Below are 14,506 nucleotides of genomic sequence, written 5' to 3' on the forward strand. Positions count from 1 at the left end.
TGCTGTTTAAATAAAAGCAGCACCTACCCTCTTTGGAAAGGGGATCTGGCACTATTTGTCATGCACCATTATAGGCTAACAAGGCATATAGGAATACAATCATCTACATAAGGGGACCTTTGTGATGCCATCTGCTTAAATCCATTTACTAACACGATAGTGGTTCCAAAGCAACACTGTTACTATTTCTGCACATAACAGTGTCAGGAAAGGACACTCTAGTATAAGAGGATGTGAAAAAAAGAAGCCAAAGTTCTTGCAGTTCAGCAAAAGGAGGAACAAATGAGAGAGAAAAAAAGAGGGAGGGGTGGAAAACCTGGATGACAATATTCCTTTTCCCAGATGACTATAAGAAATCTTGAACAACTGTAAAGAGCAATACAAATTTCAGGACCTGTTACATAAGCTGTTGTGATCAGAAACTCCAAACAGTTGTCTAAGACTGCCAGGAAAGTAGAGAAAGTGTCGAACAGTTAGGAGGCTCCTGAATTGAGATTTGGCATGAATAAATTACTTTTTTGATGTCAAAATGTTTTTCTTTACTTACGAGAACCTGCACAGGACCTCCCTATTGACCAAAATGATCAAGAACAATCTAAGAGGCCCCTGCCAACAGATCTTAACCTCCTCTTTTCACCCCTCCCTAACAACCTAGACTTTCATATGGATACTACAGTGGTGAACACATATTGTTCATATTTTAGCCTTATTCTGACTAGGCTTTAGTACCAGGTAGAAATTTCCTTCTACATGTCCAGTGAAGACGCAGCACCCTCTCCTTTGACATGTGCCAGAGCGACCGACAACCCAAATTACAAGCTGAGCTCCTGGAGGTCCAACTGACAGCTTAGTTTTAGTTTCTCCCTGCTATGGTCCATGCAATTAGACTTGCCATAAAATGAAAACAGACTGAGTTTGCATACAGAGGTATAGGAAATGCATTCCCAAACAAGTAAAAGAAGTTTTATTACTAAAAAGTTGTCTAAACTGATTCTGAAACAAGTTCTTCATAATTTGCATACAAAATAGAATTTGAAAGCAGGATGCACAAAAGATCGTTTCAAGGGTGCTCCATTGGGATGCTTCAGAAAAACTGCAGTGACAAATCATGTCTTCAAATGAATCACTGAAGCACCACTGATGCCCCTGACTGGGATCTACTCCACTAGATTGATAGTGGCGCAGCACATGCTTCATGATGAGCCTGAGCCACTCACAGCTCAGCCTCCCTTTGCATTTCTAGTCTGTAAATTGGTTTGAAACTTCGGGAAGTCACAAAGAAAACCACAGATTACACAATAACATTTGACAGGCAAGATATGATAATTGTCATGTTTACAATTGTGATGACAATGGCACTGAGTGTCTTAAAGAAGTGACTGACAGCCACCCATAGGTTTCGCTTGGGTTAAGGAACATCTGTTTCCTGGGGGCTGTCTTGATGCAGAGGTACAATAAAACCTGATTACAGTATAATTCTGTTTGTAAAAGCAAAATAGTATCAGACTATAAGCTTTCTGTTTGTTTGCTTTAATAGGCGCCTACTGCTATGAGACAAAGCGATCTTTTAACCATCTACAGCTTGAGGGATTAGAGGACAAGGTACAAACAAAGCCCTTCGATAAGCCAGCTTCTTCAGTTTGATGTTAGAGACTGAGATTTGAGTCCCTTCTCTGCTCAGTCACAGCAGCAGGCATGGAGACACGTTTCTTCCCACCTGCCTAGTAACACTCATGATGACAAGAGAGGCTTGTCGTGGAAACACCCCTGCTGTGTGGCTGGAGTAAAGCTTTGCTAAAACTGATTGTAAAGTTGAGTGAAACCCATTGAATCAATTCAGAATTTCAGTGGGCTACATTTCTCTCCCCTATTGAGACGCTGCTGACATGTAATGGACTGCAATATGCATAACTTCAGCAAAGGGGACAAGATAACATCCTGTGCATTCCCCTGGAGAATACTCCTCCTTTGGAATAAGGAATAAAACAGCTGCAAGTCACAGCCTTGATTTGCAGAATCTTTCTGGATTAAGGTCATTGTTTAAACTGAAAACCAACCCAAACCATGAATGGTGGTCATAAAAGTGATGAAATTGGCTGGCTTGCTTTTGTGCTGCTTCAGTCAGATAAAGAGTTCTCAATGTGAACTACAGATTTTAATTTCTTTATTTTGTAATTACTTTGAAGTTTGTGCAGAGAAAGAGATGACATTATTTTGATGGGCAAAGAAAAGTTTCATCCAGCTTTGATGCGCATCAGTTTAACTTCTAATCTGAAAACCAACATTTTTATTTGGGGATTTGGCTACACATTTACAGCAACCAACACACTGCACAGGTTAACAGCATTTGGCAAGATACCAGAAAACATTTATGCTGCTATTTTTCATTTAAGTATGTAAAATGTATATATAAACCATAATTTTTCTACAGTATCTGCCTGTGGTACATTGTATCCATCTTCATTATGCATTGCTTGCTCAAAAATAACAAAAAAATCTGGCTGGCTTTGCACCTGGGGCACTTATTACAAGTATACAAAGTTCACAGGCCACTAAAGTAGAGTGGAACTGCACTGCTTGTGTGTTAAGTATTACTCTGTACCATTTTTCTAACTGAGGTCAATTCTTACATCCTCATCATTCTCTTTTTCCTCTTAGTGTATCATATATTTACCTTTTTTTTTGGTTTAAATCCTCTTTATTGAGCATAGGTCTGTACAGAGCCAACTAAGCATTGTGTGCTGTTATTAGCTATTTTATCACCATCACATTATTCCTGAGCAGTAACCATCAAAAAGTCAGTGAAAGATGTTCTACTGTTATTTTTTTTGCAATCAACTGATGGTAAGTATTTATAAGAATAATGTTTCACTGAATAAAGCGTACTTTATATATAAAATGAATGTGACCGTAAGACTAGCAACACAGGAGGACCACAATGTAACTCTGGTTTTAATTCTAGCTTTTCCTCTGCACACAATGAACCCCTTTCCACATACTGCACATCTGAACAGCACCTCCATCACATCAATCGTTCAGAAGTTCACAGCCACCGTGATGGTCTCTGGGCTGTCCACGGTGCCCCTAGTTTAACACAGGGCCGTCCACTCTCCAATCTAATTTAGTTCTAAAACTATCTGCAATTGATTAGGTTATTTGTTTAAAGAATAAAGCTCAGCACTCTGGTTATGGCGAAGGATATATTTCCTTGGCCTCCCGATGTTAGTAATTTAATGGAATCTCTTAGCAATTAAAGCGGAGAGGAAAGAAGGGAGACAGGAAGAAAGACGCATGCCTCTGACATACTCAAAACAATAGTCATTAACACTCTACCAAACTATCCCCATTAAACTACCAGTTAACTGTTAATTCATAGATCCTTTCTGCAGCCTCCATAGATTGCAAGGACAAAGTCAAGCCATACAACTGAAGAGGCTGTAAGGAAAATTTTGAGAGACTAAGTGTGGGATGTCGTGGCACAAGTCTGCTCTACAGTCAGCAACTTGCCAACGAGTATAGTGTGGAGGTGCGCCACAGCTTACCGCGGTAGGTACATGCAAGTGTCTAGCCACATGCCATAACTTGACCAGCCCATGAAAAAAAACCCCAAGGCAGAAACCTGGGATGCATGATTGATCCCCCTCAGGGGGAGCCATGGGGCCAAAGGCAGGAAACTCCTGCTCCCCACACAAATTTGCAGCACTCGAGTGCAGAAAAGATCTGTACCACCCTCCGCAGATCCCAGTCACGGCTGCTCCAGGCACGCTACTGGATCAGCCCCCTCAGGGAACCAGGCACAAGAATGCAGTATTTGGTCCTGATTAGATTAGAGATAGGTAGCATATTTCTCGGATAGGAACAGTTTTGGGTCAGGAGCAGGGCACCTGGAACATTTTAAAGGCTCACACAAAAGAGCAGTTGAGTTTAAGCAGCTGCATAACTTGGGAGCATTTTCACATCACAGGTCTGATTTCCACTGTATCAGCTCCACACAAACCCTACTTTAGGAATCTGAGTCCTGTACTGAACACATTTTAGCACTCTTCATACCAAAAAAAATCTTAGGTTTCCTCCTGGGCAATCCTTCAGAAATTAATGACGTATGGGCTTACAAATTTATTTATGAATATAACAACTCAGTATCTGCTATAAAGGGGATGAATCTGGATGATTACTTAACACAGAATAAAAATAAATAATGTGGTCATATCAATCATAAGGTTCTCTCAAGTGAAACTTCCTTATGCTCCGCTTTGAGTGCCTGTGTACCTAGGCACCTGAAATACTGAAACATTGACCTATAAAACAATGTAGGGTAAGGACAGAAAAATGACTATGGGTATGTGATATCCAGATAAAAAATAAACTGTTTTTATTAACAGGAGTGTATTTTCCTATACTTTTAGGGCTTGGGCACATTACTCAACATCAGCTGAGCCATAATAACTGACTTACGTAACACAGGATGAAATGCATTAGCCTGTATTTCTCCGAAATGTCACAAGGCTAAGAGCATGAAAACATTCCAATACTCTGCAGTCAATTAACCCCAATTAGTCTGTTCTGTGGCTGAATCTTCCTGATGCAGCAGTATCAGTAAAACACAAATGGAATCAAATAACATCGCAAAAATTCTGCACTAACAAGTAGAAGTAGAGAGCAAGATGTGGATTATTCTTTGCAAACAGAATTAAATTATTTCTCAATAGAGAGCAGAAAGGGAAAGACCTCTCAAAGTTAACATAAATGAAACATTTTAATATGATTATGGGACACGCCAAATAAAATTTAATAGCTCGCTATGTGATTTCTAATAAGAAGCACTCCAAGAGAAGAAAGGTCAAATAGTTTGTATCCATCACTATTATTCTCCCATTTCCTCTGAGCTTCCAATTTTCCAATCATACATATATGCTGTAAAATAGCTGATATCAGGTACTGGAGAGGAAGCGTTATTTTCAAACCCACTTTCTGACAAATACCTTTCAAGCTCGTATTTCAGAGACACCAAGAGAAAGTAAAATGAAATGCTAATGGGTAAGTCCTGGGGCCCTTAAATCAAGCAGGAGGGACAGCTAGATGATTCAGGTCATGAATATCTTTTAAAAACTATAAAGAATAATCTCTTATTAATTACAGATCTATTGGCAGGCTCAGTCTAGGTAAGAAAAACAGCAGTAATGTCAAAGGAATATCACTTTATTAGCTGCTAAGCAACATATGATCAAATACAGAATCTCTTCTTGCATTTTTTACCTGATAGGAGCACCTTTGGCCTGTGCTGGTCTCAACAGAACAGTTATTGTGGTAGCAGTTTCATTGAGAGATGCATCGACTCCTTCATAATCCGGTAAAGTGGGAGCTGATTGATGGTGAGTGGGAAGGAAAAGAACGAGAAATCAGTGAAAACATCTTGAATTTTCATGAGATTTTAGCTGTTCACAGAACTGTACAAAGCCGTGATCTTCATCAGCTACAGGAATCTTTTAAACAATTTTCCAGGTAGGTACAACCTTTTAGTAGGGCATAACCTGGACTTCACAAACAATTCATAATCCCATCCCTAACTACTCCCACTCAAATCCTTACACCTATTAAGTTAGACGGGTTTATTCAAAAAGGATAGAAACACAGGGAGGAGGTGACTGCAAAGGAAACCTGAAAGTATAAAATCCCATTTTTGCCTCCCTCTTTGCACCTCTCAAACAAGTATATTCACTGTCTTCAAGACCCACCTCTATTGACTCCGTTTTGGATTCTCCAACAATTTAGGAACCTTCCATATTTCCTTTTAGCTGTCAAGAGAGACCAGACCAATACCAACTAGACTGCAGGAGAATTAGGCAGTAACAGATGTGGGTCTGGAGATTAAAACTAGATGGGATAGTGAGCCTGTTCCCAGGCCCATTTCTCCTCCCTGTTCTATCCACAGACAACTGATCTGCTCATGAACCAGTTTCTGAACCACTGCAGTTTTCAGCCCATGGTGCTAAGAAAAAACAAAATCAAAGCCAGAACTAGAAGCAGTTCAGAAACTCATTTGCTGATGGAAAGGCTGTTAGGCCTTCAGGGCAGCAATATCTGTTGTGAGTTGGATGGCTGGGGTAGGCGATAACTTTGGCCACCTGACTTCAATCTGCCACCACAAGCCTGTCGCAGCCCTTACTGGTGATGCTGTTGCTAACGTCAGCTCTAGCGCAAGGAAAGAAAGGATTTTCTGTGATTCAGAAAATAACAGATTTCTGTTGAATACTAATTTTCAAAAAGCTCAAAAACTAACTGCATTTTTTTAACATGTGGCTGTACCCTTATAAAATTGTTAATGATACCAGAGTATTCTAAAATGAATTATCACATTGAAGATGTTTACTAGCAGGATGTCAATCATCTAAGTCATAATAATTTTAAGATAATATATCGATAGAAGAGCAATGGAAGGATAAAAGCAGAGCTTTGTTAGTCCTAGATCCCAGACACACAAAAATATTGCTCTTATTTCAGAGAATCTTACTGTTTATTGAATTTGCACTTATAAATTACTATTTACACCATGATCACTGGGATCGTGGTAATCACTTGTAACTTTGATTAAAAAGAATCTCTTTACTCCTCATCACAATGAAGAGCTTCCAGAAATACATACACTGCTTTGTAAAAAGTATCAGCTGTGTGGAGCAATACTAGACAACAGTCTGGCATAAAGCAAGACAAAAAATAAAAGGGTGAAATTCAGGTAGGAAGAATGTCATAGCCCACATTTAAGCTTTCCTAGCATTAACTGTGTTTTACCAACTAATATGGCCCCATACTGTGTCTGGAAAATGTAGCAGACTGGATTCTAGAAAAACGTATCAAATCCCCCAAATTTCTGGTTGGAAAGAGAGGGCATGTCTGAGGAAACCTGAATAGACTGTAGCCCTAAATAATCCAAACATGTTGAGGTGCTTATTCCTCAAAACAGTGATATGGCTGGGCAACAGACATATTATCAAGATATTACATACAGTTACATTGTTTTTCTCCTACAAAGAGGGTCAACTTCATAATTAGACGACACATATGCAAGTACTACACCACCATTATCAACTCTTGACATTCCCCAAGAGCTTGTGATCTGGAATTTGGTGTGAAGAAACAGAAAGACCTGACAAGAATCAGAGTAAAATACTAGATTTCAGAATAGTCTAATAGCTCAGTGAAAAGAAATGGTTAGTTTTTGGTTGTGGGCTTTTTTGGTTTTTTATTTGTTTTGGTTTTTGGGTTTTGTTTCTGTGGAATAGGTTGGGGGAGGAAAAGCTAATACTCCAGGATGGATTTCCACAAATTGTTCCAGGCAGCTACGACTGTAGAATTTAACTTGCTGCATTCTTCAATTCAGGAAGCTGTGCTTTCAGTTTTCTCACATTTTGATTTATGTGGATGTTTTTGGAAACTAGGTAAAGTGACTATGTGAGTAGGGTTTCCCATAGAAATGCTAGATATATTCCAATACAATATTAGCCTCTCTATCTAGAAAAATTTAAGTCTCATTACAGTAGGTAACAAGGGAAAAATCATGCTTTGTGCTGTTCACGTTTCTAAATGACTTCCTTCTCCACTATCTGCCAAGTTCTGCAGTCATCATGTCTCCCTGTCGTATCAGCAGTTTCTCTAGAGATGGTATTGACTTACCTACCACTATCAACTACATAAACTACTGGCTTATTCTCTGAGAACAATACAGAAATTTAACAAAACAATGATATTAAAACACTCCACATGACTTGAATTTTTTCCCCTAAAGTTTTCAGTTCATTTGTGTGCAGCATCAATCTTGGTGCACAAATGTACACATTGCTTTGTAGAAAGTATCAGTTGTGCAGGGCGATACTAGACAACTGTCTAGCATAATGCAAAAAGAGTAAGTGAATAAAGGCATGAGGAAGCAGATCTATATGAATCTGACAGGAGATTCAGACTTCCTTCCAACCTCCCCAATCCTGTTACAGATGCTTGCTGTTAAGTGGTGCCACCTTGAGTAAGTCAGTTAATTTTCTGCATCTCACTTTACTAATCTGCAAAACAAATATAGTACTTAGTAACTTATGGAGTGCTATAAGACTCAATTAATTAAGGTTTGTAAAGCACTTTGAAATCTTTGGATGAAAACACTGTATTACACAAATTCAAACATTTGAAAACTCTGGGCGTACACTTTCCACCTGAGGCAAGAGTTTATGCCTGAACTTGTACTACTGTCAGGAAAATGCACTCAAAAACATTTTCACTGATGTTAAAACTATATTCAGAACATGATAGGCGCTTTTTAAAATCATTTGATTTTTCAAGTCTTACCAAAAAAAGCTTATAAAACCAGTGAACATTCTCCCCTCCTCCCACCTTTATTTCCTTTATTTATTTATTTACCTGAAATATTGGTTGTAACATTGAATGTGGTTGCTGGTCCGAACCCTTTGACAGTGCTTGCACGGATAAAGAACTGGTAAGTAGTACCAGGGTGCAGGTGGGAGAAGACATGGTGCGTACTGTTCCACAGCTTTGACACTGTTTGCGGAGGTCCTGCAACTGGAACTGCAGGATCAAATGACCGTATACTGCTATAGCTGACCTGTGAAAATGATAATTCCTCAAATTTGGTTGCAGTTTTTGGCACAATGGGATTAAGTTAGTTAAGATGGAAAGGAGAGAAAAGTCATATGTTCACCCAGCTACGCAGCTATCTTGAGGATACCAAGAGTACTTGATATGTTTTACTGTACAGTCTGCTTCACTTGTGAGCGTATACACACACCCTTCTCTCTTCTCTTTCCTCCTGATTTTAGTTCACGTATAGATAATGTTAGTGTAACATTTAAGGTAGCCCTTGCCCCAATCCTCCCCATCTCCACCAAAAACCCTTTACTTCTCACTACTTGTAATATCTTGCCCTTCCCCCCTAATAATTGTATTTAAATGCTGTCCAAAACAGGCTACTGTTGGTTGGTCTTTTTCCTGTAAGTCACTATTACACAAAATTATTCTGTTTCTTTAAAAAAGGAGTGATAGAGAGGATCATGATTGTTCCCCAATCTGTTTATTTTAAAAGTGTTTCCTCCCAGTCTCCTGCACAGGTGCCCAGAAGGCTCATACATTAAATATATTTTAAATAGAATATACCTGCAGGTTTCCTTGAAGACTGATATCTAAATATCTTGCAAAGCTTAAAAATGTAGTTCCAGATTTAATAATCATCTTACTTTTTGTGTAATGTTCTCTTCCAACAAAAAAGTTCCATAGATCATGGCTGTCATGGCTTTGGAAGGATGTATATTAATAATATAGGCTTTTAAAATTAGCATCTCACATGTGGATTGTAACATTCGTTACACTCAGATGCTAAAGCTACTTGACAAGGTCAGCCAACAGTGTTTGCATTGTAATTATGAATTTTGAGATCTTAGTCACTAGGGAATTCCAGTCCTCCCTAAATGGTAGTAGCATATAATTTAACAGCCTACCTACAGAGCACAGACACCCATCCTCAGCCACCCTTCTTCTCCCATCCCCAGCTCTACCCCACGCTTGTGGGCTGTGCTGTTACCTCATACTGAGTAATGATGCCGTTCGGATCAACAGGTTCCTTCCAGTTGAGGAAGATCTTATCTTCAAAAGGAGTTCCCTTCACTGACTTGGCAGGGATGGGGCCTGGCACTACAAACAAAACACAACTTTAATAAAATAGGAAATTCAAGAGACAGACCAACTGAAGAAATGGCAGAACATCCTATGAAAACCAAAAGCCAACATGGATCAATTCTTATTAACATCCATTCACACATAAAAGAGAGGGGTAGAAGGTATGAAAATGCACTTCAAAGAGGATTTTGTCATTCACAGAGCAGAGAGAGCATGCAGTTGGAATGCTATCCCCAAATATGGTTTTCAAAGACTTATGCAAAGTCAAAGTGTCTTGTAATACTGCCAGGGGAAATAGTTCAAGCTAGATTATGACTTTAGGTGTTCAGGGAACATCACTGAATTCTGTAATAAGCACATCTAAGGACAAGGACTACATGGTTTTAGAATCCTTTTAAAACGAAAAATCAAAGGTCAGGACAGCATAAGTTATACAGCATCTACCAAATAAGAGAAACGCTCACAAAATAGCTTTCAGCCACCTCGCCTTATGATCCATTGTATTAAAAAGAAATCTTTGTTTAAAAGGGGGGCTGGGAGTGGGGAAAGCGCAGCAGCTCAGCTGCCACTTCTTTCAAGGACTAAAATGTGCATGCAGCAGAAGGATCAAAACTGCTTACTTCAAACCTTTCAAATAAAAGATATTTTCAAAGCTTTGAACTGAACCACATTAAGATGACCCTACTTTCTTATTGTAATGTAACCAATGTCCCTGGTGTAATGAAAAGTTTAAAATGTCATCTCAGGCCCCTTTGCCTGAATGATTCACAGTACCTGGTAATCTCATCAACACCAGATGGGAGCACTTTACTATCTCCTGTTTCAGCTTACAAAATATTTCTCCCTATACATATGGTTCCTTTTTAACCACAGCAGCTCTCCTAGATTTAAAGACATATATTTTGAAAGAAAGGGATAAGGCTAAGTGCATTTCCAAAAAAACCTAACAAAACCAACACAACAAAGCCCTTTCCCCAAAAAGCCAAACTTGCCAAAACCTGCAGTCTTTCCACTTGTCATCTCTATTTAAATATGAAGACATATATTTCTCTTCCCTTCTTAGTTTATTTTCTTCAGTGCAACATTCACTGAGCCTCACACATGACATTTCCTGGATACTAATTTTCAAAGCATACTGAAGTTTTACAAAGAGTAAAAATAAATTAAAAATCACAGGATGAAAGGAAGTGCAAGGCAATGTATTAGCAGCACCAAGGACTGAGTGGTCAGTCCCAGTAGTAGGATTTATTTCCATCTACAAGAAACTATAAATGATGAGCTGACCCCTGGCACGAGCAACATAATTTGGTACATTAATAATAAATTCATGGAGTCAAAGAAGCCCACAAGTAAACAGATGAGAGCTTCACAGAAACTGTTCATCCATCTGTCAAGCGAAGACTTAGGAGAAGTTAACTAAAATCATACACTGCTGTTTTGCTTCAGCGTATCGACACAAAGCGAGTAGCGGATAAGGGCTGATGTGCCATGACAGCCCCTCTGTGCTGTTTGCCGCATTCACAGATTTGCTGGAGGCATCACTTTGTTTTCCAGGGGAACGCTCTACTGTTTTTCTCTCTACATCACAAACGAGGTATGAACGTACTCTGATGCATGTACATTTTCCCTAGAAGATATGCACGTGTTTGCGTGTGTATGCATGCATCTGTGTGAGAGAGCATACGAAGGCACTGGAGCATACACACAGAACATGGAATTTGCTATTAAAGCATGTTAAAGCATTTGAGGTAAAAAGAAAATAGACACAATTTGCACTCTTTCTGTGTTGCTTTTTATTCAACTCAAACTGGGTGCAGGGCTATGTAAGTCTTAGGGTTGCATGAAGGCTACATTTCCGTTTAAACACCCCAGCGGGAGAAGCCTACAGGCTCATCACATTGCACAACCATGTTCTCTTCTCCTGTGCTATAAAATTCTTTGCTTGTGGCAGCAGCAATGTTAAACTGACTGGAACTACATGATCCCACATAGTTTCATGCTTCTCTTCCCACTGGCATAAGAACGGCACAAGAACAAAAGCTGGTACAGTGATGACCAGCTTGCAAGCAATCCCAGGAAAAATAAGGTCAGAAAGTGAAGGAGAGCAAGTGCCCAGAAACAGAGAACAGTAATTCCCATACACCTCACCCCAACCCACAAATTCACCAAAAATTGATGCTTGGGATCAGCTGAAACTATTCAAGAGTCCTGTCGGAATTACAAACAAAAGTTCAAATATCTCAAAAAGGGAATGGAAAGTTTCAGTTTGCGAAGGACCCATTTTGGCAGGTCTGAAATTATTTCCTCCCTTCTATTTCTCAGTTCAACCAAGTAAAAATGCCTTTTATTTGCACAGCTTTAGCAAAGGGACAAAGGGAAGGGAGGAAAGAGAGAAACAGGAGCAAAGGAACTTGCTTACAGAACACAGTATCTGTGGGCAAGTGCACGGACTCATCAGTCAGGTTAGTCCAAGTAATACCCAAACTGCCACATTTATGTTTTTGTGTCTTTGTCCTCAGGGCCTATATTAGTTACAGGTAGAAATTGTAAGAAAAAAAAGGGTTAAAATATTAAAAAAAGAAAAAAAAAAAAAAAAAAAAAAAGAAGTAACCTCTGGGCAACATTATTTTGAAAACTCAAAGTGCATCTTTCCACTTAGGCGGCCATTCCCCTCTATTCCCTAAGACTCCTAGAGGGACCCTGAGGTCTTAAGAAAAACCTCAAGCTTCATCTTTCAAAAGCAGTGTTAAAAGTCTTGCCTTTTATGTAGTATTTAGCAAGCATTCAGGTGACAACCAGTTAGGTAAATGTCATCTTTCTGTTGCTAACAGCTTTCAGAAGCCTCATCACAAATAGCCCAAAAGATAAAACAGCCTTTCTAGATGCTTGCACGTGCCTGCCCAAGCCCCCATAGTTTACTACAGTATCCCTTAGCTCCCTTGTCAACTCTCACTCCCTTTCTAAGCAAGCTCTCTCTCCATCCCTAGTAGTAATGAATAAGAAATACTAAACTAAAGCACAAAAGACTACTGCAAGTGTATATTAAAGCGAAGTACATTACTTAAGATTCCATATCAATGGCCAGTTATCTGAATAATTTAAAAAACCTAAGTAGCTTTTACAGGAGGGGGAATCTAAACTTTTGGCCTCTGAACCATTTCTTTAAAAAGATTCTGGTCCCATTGACTTTCTTTCCACCTGCTGACCTTATGAAGCGTGGCTCCCCACCTTTCAGCAACACTAACAGGGCAGGTTCTTGCTTTGATATGCATTATTCTGTGTTAAACTTCTAACAAGCCAAGATTTACACATACCTAAAGAAATGAAATCAGTTAGGCAGTTTTAACGGTATGATGATTTTCACAGCAGATTTTGAACTTCAGCGAGAAAGGTTTTTTTCTGAAGAAATATATATATATGTGTATGATATATAACACACATATGAAAGTAACATAAATTCAAAGGGAATCTTAGCAAGGATTTATAGTGAAAACATCACAAGCTCTTCTTTCATGATTTACATGCATCTCCAGGGCCCTTTTAATGAAGCTATATATTTGTATAGCGAATAGCTGATAATCTTTTTTTCTATGTACATGTAGTATAGCGAACTTTTACAAATACTACGCATAATAAAATCACAATCCATCAATCTGACATTAGACCAATTCATTTTAGAGCAATAAATTTTTGCATTAAATTATGTCACAGCCACAAATAAATTGTTATTCACAAATAGTGTCAGTTAAACCTTGTTCTGCACTAACTTAACAGGGAATTTATATTACAGTACATTACTTCTGGAAGAACAATGTATTAACTGACACCAAGCACTATAAAAATGAATTTATATTGCTTCAGTTTTCCTGCTACAAAGTAATGAAAGTGCATGTAAACAGAGTATTTTTATTACTATTATGTACTGTGAAAGCCACGCAGAGTATTATTATGCTCTACAGCAAAGGCTATATGGAGATATATGCATAGTTATGGTGGGAAAAATTCCTTTGTGGTACTCAAAAAGTAAAGTGTATGAGCAAGAAACTTACAGCCCTTCTCCAAAGGTAGATGTTCAATTTCAGGAGAAGGTAAAAGTCAATCTGTTCTACTGTTTAAGTGTTACAAGCAATTAAAATGGCTCACCATTACATTTACTCTTTCCAGGGGGAAAAAAGGCTAGGATTTACCATTGTAACTTTATGCTGCGTTATAATTCTGGACTAAAACATAGATATAAGGAAATTCTATATAATAAAAATAGAATAAATTCAGAATGGCTCTGTCAGACATTAGTAGTCTTTACCATAAGCATATTTATACCAAAGGAGATCATAAAAGTGAGTTCTTCAGAAAACACTCATTTTACACCATCTGCAGTGAAGTACTATGCTATTGAGAAGTAAGCTGATTAAATATTAACAGTCTCCCTAAGTATACATGGCCCCTCTGCTCTCCAGCACGTGTTGTGTGGCTGAGGCTTTTCCTCCCAGAGGACACGGGCAGCAGCCAGTCCCCGGGAGACGGCAGCGCCGGAGGCTGGCAGTGAGGTCGGATTGAGCCGGGCTGCCTGGGCGCAGGGAAAGCCCAGAGCCCGGCAGAAGCTGCAGCACTTGGGGACACCGCTCGAGTCCATCAGTGTTGCCCGACACTATCATTTGCCTACCAACACCTGCTCTGAATGGCTCTTGCCTGCGACTTTTCAGGCTATAGGACCTTCCATCCAATATAAAATTATTAACATAACTAATACAGATACTCACATACTTACAACCAAGCTATTAACGAAGCTAAAGGACAGGGGTTAATTGGTCTCAGAGGTGCCAGGACTCAC

The 14,506-nt window shown here is 39.1% G+C and overlaps 1 protein-coding gene across 6 annotated transcripts in view; it reads right to left on the reverse strand.

Moving 5' to 3' along the window:
* The window catches only part of PTPRK (protein tyrosine phosphatase receptor type K), a 403,334-nt gene that overhangs the window by 75,324 nt on the left and 313,504 nt on the right, over positions 1-14,506 (reverse strand). For all 6 annotated transcript variants that reach the window (XM_064508961.1, XM_064508963.1, XM_064508960.1 and 3 more), the window contains 3 exons: positions 9,581-9,690; positions 8,407-8,608; positions 5,257-5,362 (listed from right to left, as the gene is read on the reverse strand). In XM_064508961.1, the coding sequence (XP_064365031.1) occupies positions 5,257-5,362; positions 8,407-8,608; positions 9,581-9,690 (418 nt within the window). The remainder of the gene's footprint in view (positions 1-5,256; positions 5,363-8,406; positions 8,609-9,580; positions 9,691-14,506) is intronic.

The sequence above is a fragment of the Dromaius novaehollandiae genome, chromosome 3 (genome assembly GCF_036370855.1).
Source record: "Dromaius novaehollandiae isolate bDroNov1 chromosome 3, bDroNov1.hap1, whole genome shotgun sequence".
NCBI lineage: Eukaryota > Metazoa > Chordata > Aves > Casuariiformes > Dromaiidae > Dromaius > Dromaius novaehollandiae.